Raw genomic sequence first — 20,428 nt, 5'->3', positions numbered from 1 at the left:
CTTACAACAATGGCAAAGTGGGGCTTTGCTTTGGGAAAATCTGAGGTGTTAGATGTAACTGAAGAGTGCAACAAAATGAGTTGGTGAGACACTTTAAGAACTACAGACTTGGAAATGATTCGTTTGGTGCTTTTTGTAAATGGCAAAAAAAAAAAACTTACAAAACTGGAGGCATTAGAAAAGAGTAGAAAAATAGTGACATATGATCTCTTTATTATTTAAGAAGTGTGAAAACTTGACCTAGTAGATCAACCTGAAAATATTTTCAGTCTTGATTGTGTTGCATGTAGGAATGGAAGGTTGGTAGAGAGGTTGTAGGTAGGGAAGTTGAGAGTGGGAGTGTTGGTAGTGGTGTGTGGCATGGCGGGTAAATGGCGAGTGAATAGGAAATGTAAGGTGATGTGAAATAAAAGATATTGTCAAAATGGAAGGGGAGTTAAGCTCATTACATGGTGTTAGATGTGGGGTCCGTGAGATAAAAGTGCAGAAGTGAAGGAAGTGTACAGATAGGTATAAAAGTGCAGTAATACGAGGGACAATGGCAGAAGCCATGTGCATTCTTTCTCCACCTGCTAGCTCCAACTGTAGGAAACCAGAAGAATGGTCCACGTGGTTCAAAATATTTCAAAGATATCGACTGGTAAGTGGATTGGTGGAGAAAAATGGCGAAATGCAGGTCAGTACATTGGTGTATGTAATGGGACCAGAAGCTGAGGAAATAATTAATTCTTTCACACTCGGAGGAGGATTCAAAATCATACGACACGGTTGTGAAACGGCTTGAGTCACATTTTATTCCGAGGAGAAATGTGATTTACGAACGGGCTGAATTCAACCTTCGTTCACAAATGCCGGATGAGTCGGTGGACTCATTCATTACCACTTTACATACACTTTCTGAAAATTGTAAATACAAATCATTGCGTAACAAATTAGTGCGTGATAGATTTGTGGTAGGAATCCAAGACAAAAAGTTATTTCAATCATTACAATTAGATGCAAATTTAACATTGGAAAGTGCAGTTACAAAAGCGAGACAGTCTGTGTCTGTTCGGAAACAACAATCAGTAATTCAGAAATCTACTAGGGAAACAATTGTAGAGGAAAATATTGACAGAATTAGTGCAAATATCAGCAATAGAAACAACATACAACAAAGTAAACAAACATATTCAAAGCCAAAAACTATGAATAACCTTCAAAATTTCCAGAGCACAAGGGAATGTTACAGGTGTGGTGGTGCCTATGTAAAAGCACATATGGACAAATGTCCTGCAATTAATGAGATTTGCCGTAACTGTGGCAGAATGGGACACTTCATGAGGGTATGCAAAACAAGGGGCAAACCTAGGAAGATTTATGAAATTCACAGTAATAACTCTCGATAGGATTTGTTCCTAGCCACTGTTAACATTAAAGAGAAATCCAGCCCACCCTGGAGAGCAAGAGTTAAAGTGGGGGAAAAAGAGGTCGTCTTTAAAATAGACACAGGGGCAGATGTGACAGTGATACCAGAATTGTTCAGTAAGCTCATTGGGGCTGATACGTTAGTGCTAGAGAAGCAAACAGGAAATACCAAATTGGTCGGTCCCTGCAGCACACAACTAAATATATTAGGAAAATTGAGAACCACACTAGCTTGGAGAGGGCACAGTGTCGGTCAAGACGTATACATAGTAAAAGACTTGAAAGAACCATTACTAGGGAGGCCAGCAGTTGAATCCTTGGGAATGCTGCAATGGATCGGGGAAGTAAGCTATGTCAACAAATTCGACCCAAGAGAGAAATACCCTAAACTTTTCCAGGGAGTAGGTTTGATGAACGTTCCCTATGAAATTAAGTATTAAGCACGACAGATATTCCTTAAATGACTTCCTACATTCATTAAGGGGCAACAAGTTTTGCATATTGTTTCAAATCAAGTGTTTTCTCCGTAGCAGGTTGGAGCATCTACTGACATACTGTATACTTCAGATGTATCATGCTTCAAGTCATTTCAGGGTTACTACACATCTTTGAATATGAAATTCCCTGACTTTTCCAGGTTTTCCAGTCCATATAGAAAATTTTCCAGACATTAAATATGATTGTAGTCGTACTTGGTGAATTATTTTAGAAAGTTCGTAAACTGCAATTTATATCCAGCATATTTGCAACAAGACCATATGATAATTGGCATAAGACAAGTCTTTTCAGAAATTTCATTTCTTATCATTAGTTAACTTAAGTATTATTATTAATGAGTGGTTTAATTATGTGCAATTAAACTTCAAGGCAAAAAAAAATTAATAAGTGTCAAAAATGTATGAAAACATGAATTTTAATATTAATGTGTGTATGCCCACAAAGGAACTCACACACAATTAAAATCAGTTTTAAATTAAAAAGTACTAACAAATTTCAAACAAGTAATAGTAAAGCTGTTATACTGCAAATTTAAAATTGTAACAACCCAGATTACAGCCTTCCTCATACAATCCAGTAATAATCATTTGTTGAAATGTTTTTGTCATATTTCAGGTTTGATGTAAAGTTTCTTTTTCCTTTTAAAAGTTATTGCAAACGTAATTCTCCGGGTTTGTTTTTATTTTTAAAATTCATAAGTTTATTTCTCTCGTAATTTTTTGCTGGCCTCTTTGTGTGGGAAGGCATGCTGACGTAATTCTCCTTAGTTTTTTCCACGACCGAGGCTTTGTTTCACACGCTAGGCGTGTGAGTCACGGTCACGGGAGTGTGAGAAAGATACAAAATCGCTGCGTCGTGGGAACAGAAGCATTTCGTTGAGCCTCTGTTGCCATGCGCCGTGGTTGGCTGAAAATTACGTCAGCAAGCCCAGGACACTGCCCTCACAAAGAAAAGGAAGGTTGTAAAATCAGTCATTGTCCGAGCACCATGCCGAGCCGTCATCGTTCGGGCGGCGGGCCGAGCAGGCCATGGCCGAGCGATGGCTCCGGGTTTTATCTTCTTTTTAATGTACATTTAATTTTATTTGTTTGGTTGTGCTAAATATTTTGTGATTTTTAAATGAATAATTAAAACCAGGTAATAAATCAAACATTGTGTATAAATTCCTTCTTTCTTCGTGACCTGCAACCTGTATGTTCCACTCATCACCTAATTTGAGCTAGCTGGAGGTGGTGAGTGGTAACAAAGTAGCTAAGATGACACGGTTAAAGATATAAAATGTTAGTAGAATGTACAGTATTTCTGACATTTCAAATTGCTGATAAGTCTATTCACACAAACCCACACAACAATAAAAATAAAAACTTGTGATAAGACTTCTGTGAATAGTGTATTTTTTTTTACTCAAATCAAATACTACATTATTCACAAATATCAAATATTTTTCAAATTGAATCTTAACACACAGACCTGGTAATGCATTTTCTTAAACCAGTAAATTTTAAGTTTGGTAGTGTATTGTTGATCTGGTTACACGCATAAAATAGAATATTACTAACAATTTTAAATCATAATCATTATTTGTTAAATATAAAACAATGTGTGAATAATGTTGCAGTAAAAATAAATTTTTTTAACAAATCATCTTAGCCTGATACATGTTACTTTTTTTTGTAAATGTGTCCGATAAGGTCTGGCATGGTTTGTTAAATGCTGTATTGTCTTGTCGTGAATGGGATATGACAGAATTAAAAATTACGGGAGAATCAAATATGTTTTCTTAAACAACATAAAAAAAATTATATTTTAAAATAATTGGAGAAAGTGTGTTAGTTCATAGTACATGTATGTATAGTAAATTCCAGAAATATTTTTGATTTCCCTGACTTTTACAAGGTACATGGAATTCCCTGACTTTTCTAGATTCTCCCTGACCGTAACTACCCTGTTAAATAGGATCTTGAATTAATTAAGAGGTATCATGAGAACCAAAGAAAAATTACAAAGTCTGGATTTTAAGCATGTTGTGTCTAGTTTGGAACAAAGGAAATAAGCCTGAAAATGTAAAAGCGGGCTTTTCAGCCAAAAGATTGTATATCACGACAAGTGCCCTGTTGATAGATTTGATCCAGAAAAGTATCAACGATACAAGAATAATTTGCAACGTGGCCATTCCAACTCTGAAAATTATGAACCTTCTTTTCAAGAACAAGATGTGGATCAAGATCACACCTGCCCTGAACCTCAACCAGGCATGTCTTCACTGTATGTGGTGGAGAGCAATAGTAGGCCTGATGCTCCTACAGTGTCACCAGAGCAATCTCTGTCCTCTGAGAAGCTCATTCTATGTTAAATTAGAGGGGGGGGGGGAAATGAAAAAACTCAGGAAGAGGTTAGACCCACAAGGATGTGTAACCTCCGAAGAATGGGTGAGGCTTGCCAATGAAAAACAGAAAGAGAAAGAAAAGTCAGCAACATCATGGAAACAAAATCAGGAACATAATAAAAGTTAAGGTAAACACAAAAAGATGCCTAACACGAATATTGCACAAACAGGAAAAATGCAAGCACGCTTAGGAAAAAATGAAACAAGTTATGACTGAAGAGAATGATTTCAATCAAAATGACCTTCTGAATAATGAATCATCTGATTATATTGACCGTAGTGAACCATCGGATGACTTCATCCAGTTACAATACCCAGAATCACTGAAGAAAAGGGATTTTACTGTAGGATATTTTTAAAAGTGGAAAGCAGGGTGCAACTATCTACCACTATGTTGTACTCATACACAAAGCACTTGAGAATGATTATTTTAAAGTGATCGGACTTAAGTAGGTACAATAATGATAACCAATCTTTCAAGAACATGGATATAGAGGGAACAATTCTAGTTCCCAATATACTAGGAGTAGGGGGACTGATTTTAATAATACTTATCGAAAATTGTTGTTTTGTAGTAGCCTAGTAGTGTATATTTAAGCCCTACTTTAAGTTAAAAGGTGAAAGTATTAAAGTATTCAACGAGACTTTGTTACGTTGTATGTTTTTGCCCGGCTAACCACACATAGAAACGTAACAATACAAAACAAACAATGTTCCTGAGGTTCTGCTTTATTTGGAAATAAAAGAGTTTATTAAATTATCTTTGTTTATTTCTTTAAAAAAATGTTTTTTTCTCATCGTTACATGGCTTCAATACACAATTTTACAAATGAATTTAATTAGAAAAACTTCGTTACTTGTACAGTTTTTGTCTTTTCTTATACGAATTTTAACGATATCTTTGAATTTTGATAGGATGAGGTCCAAATACATACCATACCAGACATTTTTCTGTTGATGGTCATTGAGTCTTGTCGCTCACAAAAAAATAGAATTTATTACTGTCCCTTGGTTAGTGATGTAACTCAAGGTACGGTCGCGCACTGACCGAAGTCGCGCGAAGTTGGGCCGTTGCCGACGCCTAGGGCCTAAATTTCTAATACATTATTCCGGAAAAAAAAATGAACTTAGTTTAAAAAATTACGGCCTGGCCCCAGCCCCTAGGCGTTAAATTGTCCCTTAGTGCAACTCCATAATATTGTGCGAGTTGCCGACGACGCGACCGGACTGGACGACAATCGAGCGACAACTGAGTTGGTAGACGAGATTACCTCCCTTGTATAGGTGAAGACAAGGGAAGCAACCCCGTGGGCCAACCGACCAATCACAGTACAGCATTCATCAACATGCCCAAATAAGGAATTTCGGCCGAGCGCATCACACCACGCCAGGACTCGCCCTGATTGGCTGGCTAGTGGTAGCCTCCAGAGACCCTTCCAGACGGTCGCTACAGCTGTGCGTACAACGTGACGCGTAAATCCCAAACACGCATTTACAAAGTGAAAAATAGCTTTCTGGCACCAGAGTGTCGCGCCTGTCCGCTCTTCCTTCTGTACTTTCCAGACTATTCTCAAAATATTACACTAGCAATATCCAATAGAATATAAAATTACCCAAAAAATTCAAATACAATGTTAAAAATTTAGTAAACAAAGTTGAAATTCATATAAAAACTTTTGTTTAAAAATGATGTCCTGTAAAATTATAATATATACTGCTTTAATTACTGACATTAATTATCAAATGTCAACATTAATTATTATGAACTAGAGTTAACCCTCAAATTAATAATTAAGTATCTCAAGGAAATAAGTATTTTAAGGCTTTCCATGAAATTTAACCAAAGTAATTAATAACAATTCTTAACAGCTCTGAACTGTTCTCTATATCAACAAAAAAAAATATCCTTCACCTCAAACTTATTCTTAATATTCTTATGACCCATTTTGCAATGCTACATAACCCCCCCTACTTTTTGATTGAATTTGCAAAATTAAATCAAAAAGTACAAAAGTGTAAATTGTTGAAACAAAAGAAATAACATACCATAACAAAAGTGTAAACAAATGTAACAAATTAACATCAACATTAGAAATGCAAATCTTGACACAATAATAGCAAACCATGACTTTTCATATTATAAATCCTTAAAACAAATTTACAAAATTATAACACAAACATTGAAAAATTACTTACAAAAAATTATTTAAATTCTCCATACCAAATTAAAGTGGCACATCAATCTTTAACAAAAAACACAACACTTGATTATAGAGCATCAAACTGTAAGTGTTGCATTCCTCACTTAAATTTCCACAAACAACAAGTTGACAATTCTACATTCATGGCATGACAAACAATTCATTATGACACAGTCGTATGTTTATATTCTTGAAAAACCAATTACATGAACTAATGTCCTTCCTCAGGTTTCAAATCATACCTCCCCTTTCAGCAACAGCAGCACATATATTAACAATGATGAGGGGTGGAAGCGACCAAGGAGAAGGGACTCACCCTTGCAAAAAAAAAAACATCGGACTCCATGCCGGAAACATATTTAAAATTAACCTCCTGGCCCCCCAACTGCCTCACAAACCACACTACACAAAAAAAATATCTGCTGATTATTTAGGGGCAATACAAAAAATTCACCTAAACTCTGGCCATCATGAACACACAACTGCTTCTGCAGCTTCAAAACTCGACGACTGTTATGCATTAACTTTTAGTATTACATTTCTTACCTTTAATATAGGATATTGACACCCTGTTATTTAATTCAAAACAAACATTTAGCATTACCAATATGTGTAGCATTTTAATTTAAAATATCAAACATTTTCAAACTTTTATCATTTTCCGAAAACATAACTCATAATAAATTTCAGTTAACATCTTCCCATGAGACAACATTAAACAAACAAAACATTTCATTGGATTTTCATGTTCATTTGTCATTTAAAAAATATGCAAAATGTTCACTATAGTTTACTTTAGTCCAACATGATAAAATTCTTGATGACATTAATTTGTTTACAATATCAACATAAACATACTTTACACAATAATCAAACATTGCATAGCTGATTGTCCAAATTGTTTCATTGACTCACACTAAAAAAGTACATACTCAACTTGCTTAAAATTTACCCTTTTTATTTTACACTTAATTAATTTTCCATGGTCTGAGTAAAGAGACGTGCCAATTAGCATCATTTACTCTGTAAACATTGTGGCCTACCACAGCCTTTATTTCATATGGCCCATCATACAATTTGAAAAACTTGGGTATCTTACCACCTATAAGGGATAACAACTTGTGTGAAGCAATTAAGACTTCATCCCCTTCCTTGAAACTCGTTTGGAAGAGCATAGCACCAACTGCCTCACCTGATGCATCATAAGTAATATAAAACATTTGTTTATATATAAATTCAAAAAACTGTTTCTTAAATATTGCAATATTAATTCCTTGTCAAAAAGCCAAAAATTCGAAAACATCTCTCTTACTACAAAGTGTCAACAACTCTTCACAAACGGTTATCTCCCTCTCATCAGTGCAAAATACAAATAACTTTGAAACTGGTTTCTCTACAAGCTTCAAGCAGACACCCCCTGGTCAACGAAGAATCCTCAATAACAGCAAAAAACTCTGAACAACTTACTTAAACTCCAGGAATTACGTCTCCATGACTACCTCAACGACGATGAATAAACACAAAAACTTCAACATCTTAAAAAACTTACACCTCGGCAGAAACCTCGACGACGACAACAAATCTTCAACTCCAGGAATTACGTCTCCATGACCACCTTAACGACGATAAAAACTTCAACTCCAGGAATTACGTCTCCACGACCACCTTAAACGACGACAAATACAAAAACTTCAACTTCGACGACGACAAATAACCTCAAAACAAATTATTTCCTTTAAAATCCCTTAAAAACCGCTGTTACTCTAATTCTCTGCTGCTTATGATAAACTCCTCAAATCCCATGAAATAACCACTTTGACCCACAAATCCACCAATATCTCCACTCTTCATATCTGCACCAACAAAACATTGACAACATTATCACTTCAAAACTGTTGACACAAAATTTTCCTATATTTCATCCCAAAGAAACAACTTCTAATGTTACCCTGTCCATTCCCTCTAATATTACTCAGCTTTTCCTCTACTAATCTTTCAAAAATATGCAAAATGTTCACTATAGTTCACTAGTCCAACATGATAAAATTCTTGATGACCTTAATTTGTTTACAAAATCAACATAAAAATACGTTAAACATTGCACAGCTGATTGTTCATAATAATGTTTCATTGAATTATTCTAAAAAAAAAAAATACATACCCAACTGGCAAATAGAAATTTTTTTTTTTTTTTTTAAATGTTTTCCATTCATTCTTCTTATGTATTGTCCATTGCAATGTAACACCATCCAATTTAGTGATAAACAATCCTACCTGTTGCTCATCCGAACCACCAAAATAGTTAACTACTTTCTCACATTTGGTTACAAATTGTATCGGAGTGACCCCTCGGTCATCACCAAAAAATTTAATCACTGTCCCTTCGAAAGTGTTCACTTCATCTACAGCCAAAATTGAACCTCCAATGTTACACTGTTCATCCCCTCTAATCTTACTCAGCCCTTTCTCGATTTCCTGTAAACATTCTCTACCCACATCATCCCTGAAATTCTCTAACTGGTTATTTATTTTTGAATTTTCTGTAAATATTCGTTCAACATTAGCCTCAAAATTCTCCTTGACTTCCCGAATTTTCTTTTCATTGTAATCAATATTTTGGGAATTCTCAGTTACTTTTAACTGCAAATTTGTGATATCCCCTTGATTCTTGGTTATTTTGTTTTGTATACTTTCATTATGTTGTACGAGTTCTGAAATTTTATTACTATGTTCCTGAACGGTTTTACCTGTTTGTGTTAAATTTATCTGAACTTGATTCACTGTTTTTTCACATGTGTTTAACCTAGACTGTACCTCCTCAATCTGCACTTCACAATCATTTACTTTACAGACACAGGAAGATATTTGTTCATTAAGATCATTCTTAAGTGCATTAAATCGGCTCTCAACTGTATTTGTTAGTTCTTGTCTTATTTGTATAATTTCTTGTGTAAGTTCCTGTTTAGTGGCATCTAATTTTTGTTCCATTATATACCTGAATTCAGTCTGACCTTGTGACATGTTATGCATCCCTTGTGACATGTTATCCATCATTATCATTAATTTTTCTAACATTTGATTAGACATACCTGACCCCCCCATAACCTCTACTGGACTACCATTTGCAGGCTGTTCCATATTTTCCGACTGCTCCTGCACTAATTCAATATTCAAATTAGGATCGGACATTCCTGAAGTTTCAGGAAAACCCGCAAGGTCATCCTGACTGTCTGTACTCATTTTTCTTTTGGTTTTACAATTATAAATGACCAAAAAATGTAAACAACCCTTTAAAAACACATTAAAAAAAAAAAAACTTTAACAATGATAACCACAAATACAAAATTTAGACCATAACAATGTAAGTTTCTGTCCAATTTAGACTTGCTGTTTCCGGCGATTCATCCCTCGTTGTCCCGCGAAGTACCGAGATGATCTATGTTGCTGGAATCGTGTCCCACGATGTTCTGCGAAGCGCTGTTCTACGATGTTCTAAAATGTAGTTCTCGTCGCCTTCCTTTCCCACGATGTCCCGCGCTGGTAAACGGTGAATGCTGGCTTCTCACGCTCGTTTTCGTTTGTTGATGTTTACAAGTACGACGCGAAGATCACACGATCCACTCTCGAATCACTCGTTCACAAGTTATAATTTTGCCGATGTTCCAAAAGGAATTACCATAGTTAATTTAGCCATGATTGGCTTTTACTTGATAAGTTTTTACTGTTTTTCCGAATGTTTATTTTATCATCAGGCAGTGTCTAAATTCGTGCCCCACGTTGGGCGCCATGTTGCTACGTTGTATGTTTTTGCCCGGCTAACCACACATAGAAACGTAACAATACAAAACAAACAATGTTCCTGAGGTTCTGCTTTATTTGGAAATAAAAGAGTTTATTAAATTATCTTTGTTTATTTCTTTAAAAAAATGTTTTTTTCTCATCGTTACATGGCTTCAATACACAATTTTACAAATGAATTTAATTAGAAAAACTTTGTTACTTGTACAGTTTTTGTCTTTTCTTATACGAATTTTAACGATATCTTTGAATTTTGATAGGATGAGGTCCAAATACATACCATACCAGACATTTTTCTGTTGATGGTCGTTGAGTCTTGTCGCTCACAAAAAAATAGAATTTATTACTGTCCCTTGGTTAGCGATGTAACTCAAGGTACGGTCGCGCACTGACCGAAGTCGCGCGAAGTTGGGCCGTTGCCGACGCCTAGGGCCTAAATTTCTAATACATTATTCCGGAAAAAAAAATGAACTTAGTTTAAAAAATTACGGCCTGGCCCCAGCCCCTAGGCGTTAAATTGTTCCTTAGTGCAACTCCATAATATTGTGCGAGTTGCCGACGACGCGACCGGACTGGACGACAATCGAGCGACAACTGAGTTGGTAGACGAGATTACCTCCCTTGTATAGGTGAAGACAAGGGAAGCAACCCCGTGGGCCAACCGACCAATCACAGTACAGCATTCATCAACATGCCCAAATAAGGAATTTCGGCCGAGCGCATCACACCACGCCAGGACTCGCCCTGATTGGCTGGCTAGTGGTAGCCTCCAGAGACCCTTCCAGACGGTCGCTACAGCTGTGCGTACAACGTGACGCGTAAATCCCAAACACGCATTTACAAAGTGAAAAATAGCTTTCTGGCGCCAGAGTGTCGCGCCTGTCCGCTCTTCCTTCTGTACTTTCCAGACTATTCTCAAAATATTACACTAGCAATATCCAATAGAATATAAAATTACCCAAAAAATTCAAATACAATGTTAAAAATTTAGTAAACAAAGTTGAAATTCATATAAAAACTTTTGTTTAAAAATGATGTCCTGTAAAATTATAATATATACTGCTTTAATTACTGACATTAATTATCAAATGTCAACATTAATTATTATGAACTAGAGTTAACCCTCAAATTAATAATTAAGTATCTCAAGGAAATAAGTATTTTAAGGCTTTCCATGAAATTTAACCAAAGTAATTAATAACAATTCTTAACAGCTCTGAACTGTTCTCTATATCAACAAAAAAAAATATCCTTCACCTCAAACTTATTCTTAATATTCTTATGACCCATTTTGCAATGCTACAACTTAATTTATACCACTTGTATTTTCCACCTCAATTGAACATTTTTAAAAGAGCAGTGTATTTGTTGTTTGTGTTGTAATATTATTTCTAGAGAATCATTTATGTTTTGGTAATGTTTATTTTTATCACAAAAAGTAAACAATTGGGCTATTTTTACTGTCTGTATTCTGAGTTTTTACTACCAAAAATTTTGCAAAATATTTTATTTTTATCTATAACATGTGTTCACACTATTTGGTGCCATTTTTTAATGGCTTAAGGTAAGTTATAAATTTATTTAAGTGATGCATGAAACAGAGGAGTACCCATGATTCCAGTTAAGCTGTATATCTTCACTTAGGCTGTGGATCAAGAAGCATATCTCAATCCACCCTAGCCTGTATCTCATCCACCCCAAATAGTGGGGTGAATGTTGCAACATTGCAGGACACTCTCCTCCCTAGCTTTTACGTGTATTTTTTTTTGGGAAGAATGAATATTATGTTTTGTCATTCATATGGATCAGCTGGTTATATAGCTTCAAGGTCGTAGTGACCTAGTTCACATACTTGTATTTTATCATTAATATTCTTTTAATTAATTTTATATAGAAAATACATTAAACTATGTTTGTACTAATTATTATTTAAATGTTGGCTAGGTTACTAATGATGCAAGTGTGATTTTCAATGTTTTATTTAATTTAAATATCCTTGTTATAGTGATACATATGTGTATTTCATGTGTGTTTGGGATGTTTCTAGAACGTGAGCCAGTGGTTTCTGTGAAAGAATGGAAGATATACAGATGCGTGAGGCCGAGGCGCCGAAATGAGAGAGAATAGGTATTTATTGCATCCTTTGTTGGAAACAGACGTTACCCTGGACCATTGGGAGGCTTTCTGACCAGGGAATCACAGAATAGCAGTTGTAAGAATAATCTTTACAGCTAACAAGAAGCCAGTTTTTTCAGAGTAGTTCCCAGTTTGTACTGTTTTGTGTTTTGGTACAGTGCTTTGTCTCGTCAGTCGTTCGCATGCCGGGCCGAAAGGTTTCGGCGGCTCAGCAAATGTAATTTCGTCAGGAAAAGAATAAATTTCCAAATTAAATCAACTCTCTTTTATTTACATTCAACCAGTAACCCGACATCCTGCACCAGTAATCTTAATTTGGGAGTGTTCTGTATATTCAAGGAACAGCTGTCATCTTAGCTAGCACGATTGTGACTTGTTGCAATTTGATACTGAGTTTTATATTATTTAAACAAAACTAATGAATATAGATTGTTTACATACCATAATATGTAATGTAAGTGCTAATTATAGGGTTTCTATCATTTTTAGGTCCTTGTAAAACCAATAGTTTTTGCGAGATATTAAAATTTAGTTTTTAGTATCATAATCACACCAAATTACTATACACTGGTCTCATTTTATAAACTAGGTGAGAAATGTAGTTTAATTAACAACTATAAATAACATTTATTAGATACTTACCCTTGAAACACACATTTCTTTCAACAAAACTGTTTTGAGAGAATTGTCAATACAAATGTTTTTTGTCAGATGAATGATTAAAAACATATTCACATATAAAAAAAAATTAACATTGCTCTTTCGTTTTTTTTAAAAATGGTAAATACGTGTGTATGTAATTCAAAATACCCTTTTCTCCCAAATATTCCATATGCCACATCAGAATGTATGGCTGATTCAGTTAATGGTAATCATGTTAGTGGGGAAAAATTATACAAAAATATAATACTGTCAAATGGTATTATTTATAATTCATAAGAAACTCACTTGCAAAAAATATATGTTAGTCAAAAATTAGTGTAGACCCAACTGAAATCATTAACCAAACATTTGAAGGCAAATCCAAGGAGTTTTGAAATAACAATAGATTTATGAATGTTTCACAGTGTTTCACATTCCTAAGTTTATGTGGTCCGATTTGGCTTTCTACTCTTTGTGATACATATATAAATCCTAACTGAATGCTTACACTCCTTAAGTTCCACAAAGAATACTTAATTAGCACCCCTAGGTTTATTTTATTTTCCTGTGATATGCTGTGAAATTTCATTGAGTCCTTTGAAAACAGGGTCTGTCTTAACCATGTAGTATTTGCTGAATAACTGATTTGTTTACAAGCATCCTAGTGCTTATTGGTGAAAATATTTTAAATGATTGTTCTAGTTTTCACTCGATTTGTTACCATACCAAAATCTTCAGAACTGGCTGGATGGAAAAGGGAACCTAGGAATATATAATTAATCTTAGACAATTTTCAATTATTTAGTTATTCTTGTGTTTACTTAACTTAGCAACAATTTTCTTGGCATTCATCACTTCAATCACTATCAGAACTTCCTTACTGTATCTTTCCTATACCTATAAAAAATTATACACGTATTTTATGCAATAATATTATCATGATTCTTTTATTTATATATATATAAAAGAATTTGGGTAGGCCCAAACCTAACCAACAATATGTTTGACTGAAAATACATTGATCTAAGCTAAAGGCCTATTATACAAGTCAATTTTTGTTTTCTATTTTTGAATTTACATTAATTAACTCTTAAAACCTGAATCCACATTGTGAATCCACAACAACCAAATCCCTAGCATGCAAAGTACAACTTCAATTACCGAATATTCAAGTCAATGTATATTTTGTTGATAAACACAAATTAAAATCCGGTTTTATTTTGCAATATAACTACAGCTTGGATCTCATTATAATTTAACGTATCAGACCATACATCCAATAACCTGCATTAATACACTGTGAAAAAAATATTGCCTCAAGAATGAACACCTCACAATTGTGCAAAGAGATTGAAATTTCTTATAACTAATTGTGGTAAAATTCTTATGTCGCTGCTATTCTGGAAATTAATAATTAAATTCTGAGGTAAAAGTTCCGTAGCATGTACCTATCCAAGTTTATCCCTTGATCCTGATGGCATGATCTCGTACATTTTTATCTTGTGGTACATGATGCTTGCTGTTTTAATTTAGTATGTCGAAATATCATGCATGTAACTTGTAATATAACAATAAATTATGATCTTAAGTTGAATAAAAAGGAAAATCTATTTTGTATTCAACCTACTATCATTAATTGTTATACAAGTTTTTATTAAAACCAGGATCCTTCAACGTACTAAATTAAAATAGGAAGTATTATGTACCAAAGGATCAATGCATATACAGCATCATGCCATCGGGATCAAGAGATAAACTTGGATATGTGATACGGAACTTTTACCAATTCCGAAAATAGATTTTTTGAACACTAAATATGTTCCTGTATTTACTTTGAAAACAGTGTTGATAAATTCCTACTGGTTTCTGAGAAATCATAGTTTATAGCTCACTTTACAATACCTGTGCATTGACGCGGCTGCCGCAATGTTTTATCTTCTCTTATGGGTATGTGCGTTTATGTTCTGGAGAACTTTAATTAAATTGTGAGAAAGGTTGATTAGGTTAGTGTAACTATACATTAAAAAATACTTTTAATGATTGCTATGTAATTACCAATTTAATATGTAACTACCCTGATCTAACCAATTGTTCACATGATTTCACGGTATTTTTAATGTAGATAACAAAAACTAAACAACTGTACACACTTATTAAAAATGTTAAATGTAGTTAGACTATTCTACAATTTCTCCGTCACTTAAGTCTATGAAAGACGATATGGACATCTTTTACGCGTGTTTTTATCTGCTAATAAAGTTGCTAGTGCAAGCTGTAAAATTCATAACTATTTGGGCTTCGGAATGGATTTGTTTGCAACTGGTTGCTACACTACGTTTCAATTTCTAAGCAACCATTAAAAATATTTTACAGTGTTAACCGTACATAACATTTTAGTATTTTTAATGGAGCAAACCTAATCCAAAACAAATCAGAATGTGACAAATTTATTATTATTTATACTGAATATACTCAAACGCGGACTCGAAATAGAATTCTGTGAATGCTAGTTAATGCTAGTTTTGCCGATCAGGTGTTTCACCAAATATAAAAACCTTTAAAAAATTGGTGATGGCTGTGTCAATGAATAGGTATTGTAATTTAGGCTATAAACAGTAATTTCTCAGAAACCAGTATGAATGTAAATACACTGGAGTAAGGGTAAATACAGGAACATTTCTAGTTTTTGAAAAAAAGCATTTATGGAATATTATAAATTTCCTGAAAATCCACGACATGATAGCTATTTATAAAACATTTTTGCAGGAGTTAAGTTTAATAAAAAAAAAACAATCACAGTAAAATCTTTTTTGTCTTGTAAGATGGCCGCATCTGGGCTTTATAGTAATAATGCAGTCATAATATTAAGCTATCATAAAATATTGGTTGTCTCATTTTGCTTTACGACATATATCATTTTGAGGGGGCCAAATGAGATACGTGTTTTCCTGCAGGTGTGTTTGAATAAAGTGATGGGTTAAAGTAATGAATTACTTATCCAGTTTATCCCTTGATCCTGATGGTATTATTCAGTATGTATTGATCCTGTGGTACATGATGCTTGCTATTTTAATTTAGTTATGTCAAAAGATCCTGGATAACAACAAATTAGGATGGTAACCTGTACACAAAAGAAAAATATGCTAATGTTTTTACGTCACTGATTTTACGTAAATAAAGAAATAATATTCCGAAAATTGTGTTTTTCAGAACTAAAGACATTACTTGTTTTAGCCTGAAAACAGCATTCATAAATGTTTACTGGTTTCTGGGAAATTACCATTTATTGTTTACATTACAAAGCCCATACATTGATATGGCTTCTACAATTTTGTGCTTTAACTGCATTGCCAATCCTGTGATTCACCATATATAAGAATTGTGTAGGGTTGGGTGGGGTGAATGTGATACAGTGTAAAACTTGGGGTGAAAGTGATACATTAAAAAAATTTACTTTTTGCTATAGAAAAATTTTGAAGAAAATACATTTGCTTGCCTCTTATTTATACGTCCCCATTCCATAATGAATGTTATAAACCTTTAGCTACATTTTATAGGAAATGAAAAAGTCTCAAGCAAGAAATAATTCGACCAAAAAAATTTTCATGTCTAGGTCCAGCAACAATTTTTATATCTTTGTGTGCATAGAAGATAGCTTCAAAATTATAGTTTTAAATGGTGCAGGAAAGTATCCTCTATGTTTTAATGCTTAGAAAGATAGTCTGACATTTATATCTTAGTTACTATTGCTGCCTAAATCTTTGGGGTGAATATGATACAGAACATGGGGTTAATGTGATACACAGCATGGGTGAATGTGATACCATAATTTTAGGTAGTTTTATAAAAAAAAGTGCTTAATATTTCTATTTTCCACTGCTGAATTTGAAATGTACGTTGTCATTAAAACCTTGTTTTTTTTACCTTAAAGCTATTTCTGTATGTTGGTAAACCTGAACATAAACAAATTGTTGTACTCCAATTTGTACAACTTATTGTTCTATGTAGGCCCTATGTTTATGTTTTAGAGTAATATGAATAATTTAACATCACGTGTAGAACTGTTTATTTCTAAGCATTCCATATTAGTTTTTAGTAAGCTGTTTTTATTCCTTTGCTATTGTTGTATTTATTATAAATAGAGAGAAAATCCTTATTAGGACCACAGTATTTCTTCAATTTGTTGTTGACTGAGAAGATCGTTCAATAATTGGACAGTACGTGGATAAACGATCAAAATTGTATGTAGAATTTGTTTGACTAGTCACTAGTCGCATTAATGTACTGTGACAAAATGTATGCTTCTTTAATATAGATGGAAAATATTCACTCTGTAACATGACTTCATATTTTATGTCAGAACTCGAGGACCACTAAACTGATTGTCATGAAATTTTTGTGGGTGATACACATGTATTTGACCTGTCTCACACGCACCCCACCACACTGATAGCGTTGCTAGGAAGTAGGATATAATGATGTATCTCATTCACCCCACATGTGTATCATATTCCCCCCAATCGCAGGGTGAAATGATACACTAAATTAATTTTTTTATCAAACTAGGTAACTAATTAATCTAAATTTTTATTGATTAGGGTTAGGTTTCTAAAGCCCTAATAAATGTGCGTAATTTTTCTCTGTGTTGTGGTACTCTTAGTTCAAATAATATTCAAAAAGTTTGGTTTTTTGTTTCATATCCACGCCACCTGACCCTATATTTTTGATTTTGTGATGCAGTAAAAGATACATAAAAATTTAAAAAAAAATTCTTAGTCCTTACTGAGCATCCAAAGCCAAGTGTCTACCATCAACAGTAATGTTTTTTTAGCAGTAAGGAGGCATGAAGCACCGACAGCACATAACCTAGGATATACAAAATGACAAATTCTTGTTTAAGTCAGGTTACTTGCTATTGCATGTAACAAGTAGTATTTGTGCCTCCATACTGCTAAAAAAATCCCTGTTAAAGGTTGATGTTTGGGTTTGGATGCACAGTACGGATTAGCAGTTATTTTTCTTTTCAATTTTTATTTAACTTTCACTGCAAAATTCAAATACAAAATATATACACATACTTATAAATAAAGAGCCACACAATAAAGTTGCTATGCTAAAGCACAATTGCAGTAGCTGCATCACTGCACAGCTACCTAATGTACCCTATAACAGCAATTTCTCAGCAACCAATAAGAATATAGAAATACCATTTTCAGGGTAATTAGAGAAACTTCTGTAGTGTTAGAATTATTTTTCGAAATTAAGTTATGTTTTAATTACGGACAAGCCGTGACGTAAGAAAATTACTCACAAACCTTGCAAAGCTGTTAACCTGCCTCAAGTTACAAATGAAACTCGCCACAGCCAGCCACGATGCACGACGCTCCATGCAGAACGGAGCGGACAAACTACAGCAGACAGCAGCGCCGTCTGCCGCCGCGCCGTAGCTTCCTGCGTTTCTCCTTGCTGCGCTGCTCCTTGTCCTTGCGGATCTCACGCACCAACGTGTAGAAAGCGTCATCCACGCCCATGCGTGTCTTGGCCGATGTCTCGACGAAGGGGATGCCGTACTGACGCGCCACCTCGCGAGCCTGGTTCATGTCCACCGGCCACGCCGCCAGGTCGCACTTGTTGCCCACCAGAACCATGGGCACCTCCTCTGCGTCCTTCACACGCTTGATCTGCTCGCGATATGTGCCGATGTCCTCCAACGACTTGGCGCTGTTCACCGCAAACACCAGCAAGAAGCCCTCCCCAGTCCGCATGTACTGGTCGCGCATAGCGCTGTACTCCTCCTGCCCTGCTGTGTCTAGGATGTCCAGCAGACATGTCTCACCATCGATCACCACCTGCTTGCGGTAAGAGTCCTCGATGGTAGGGTCATACTCGTCCACGAAGTGGTTCTGGATCAGTTGGATAGTAAGAGCGCTCTTGCCCACGCCGCCGGCACCCACCACCACCAGCTTGTACTCAGTCATTCTAGTCACTTTCATACACAGCTGAAACTCACTATAATTCATCCAGCATTCATTTTCATATCACTGACCGATCATAAATTCAAATATGTTACCTACAATGTTTATCACCACAAAAAGTATGTTTTTGTTATTGTGGGCATTACAAGTTTTCAGCCTATAACCAACTACCTATCATAACATTATCCAACAAGTGACGCAAAATGTATAGCACAAAACAAACTCTGATATACCGGTGTCTTCCGAGGGCGAAACTCAGCTCGAAATCGGAAAATACCAAAGAAATCGTAACAGAATTATGTATTGACATGGCAAAGGTACAATTTGTTACGTAATTTTGTAGTCACGACAAATAAAATTAACTTTACTTCACTTCCCTATGCAATGCTTTCAATTCCACTACCAGCTACCAGGGAATCAACAAATGACACAGATCTAGGGGTGAAGAATATTCACTGTCGCGGCGACCACCATATCGCGTGTCGCGGTCACGATTTTATTAGTAACAGCGAAAAATATCACGTCTTTCCGCGAGTAGCGCTAGTCGTGTCACTAGTCGCGTGTCGCTAATAGTGGCGGCGCCGTCGCGGGTCTAAATCAAAAACCGCGGCCTCTAGCGTAAACACATTTATATACAAAATGAAAGTACATAAAATTTACTACAAAAAAGTTCTAATCAATGTTTCTCTAGGATGTATAGTTTTCGAGCTGCAGGGAATATAAAATCCGAATTATTAAACAAATGTGTTTGAATTATATGAAATTAATTTTTAATGTTAAAATTAGTGGGTTCAGACCGAATATTAAATGTATGTACAACATCTAAGTGAAGTAGTATATTCTTTTTTTTTGGTGTTATATGGAGAGGGGGTTTGAGGGTGTGTACGAGGAAGGACGCTTGGGGCAGGAAGGGGGGTTGGAATGGGGTCAAGCACAACCCTCCTCTGTGCGTCTACCCCCTTCCATTTTCCCGTCCCTACCATCACAACACATTTCACGTCCTGTTGACAGTTATTTTCCGGGGTCGGGCCAAAATGTTGCGTTGTCCCGTCGGGGTTTGGTGCGTACCCGGAGGATGCAACGGTGGACACTCAAACTGCCAGTTCCTCCCCGGCCTCAGCTCATTCGTGCACGTGGGTGGAAAAAATAACTTTACCGTGCTCATGTTCATATAGTTGGGTTATTTTAAGACTATTATGTGAGTGCTTATTTGCAGTAAACCAACAAACAATGGATGAAAAGTGTTTAATTTGTGAGTGTGATGTCATCAATGACCTTTGTAACATTGGTGAAAAAGGGATACAGGGATTGGTAAATGGAAGTGATCTAAGAAAAGATAGAAAAGCTGAAAGTTTCAGGAACAATAAACATGGTGTTGTTCATTA

At 35.2% G+C, this 20,428-nt stretch overlaps 1 protein-coding gene across 1 annotated transcript; it reads right to left on the bottom strand.

Moving 5' to 3' along the window:
• Positions 1-18,082: 18,082 nt before the first annotated feature.
• On the bottom strand, positions 18,083-19,514 carry LOC134527308 (ras-like protein 1). Its single transcript, XM_063359865.1, has one exon. The coding sequence runs from the start codon at positions 19,086-19,088 to the stop codon at positions 18,477-18,479; it is 612 nt and encodes a 203-aa protein (XP_063215935.1). The 5' UTR covers positions 19,089-19,514; the 3' UTR covers positions 18,083-18,476.
• Positions 19,515-20,428: the final 914 nt, after the last annotated feature.

This window comes from Bacillus rossius, chromosome 1 (genome assembly GCF_032445375.1).
Source record: "Bacillus rossius redtenbacheri isolate Brsri chromosome 1, Brsri_v3, whole genome shotgun sequence".
Lineage (NCBI taxonomy): Eukaryota > Metazoa > Arthropoda > Insecta > Phasmatodea > Bacillidae > Bacillus > Bacillus rossius.
The sequence above is the reverse complement of the archived record's forward strand: the minus strand, read 5'-3'. Positions and strand labels throughout refer to the sequence as shown.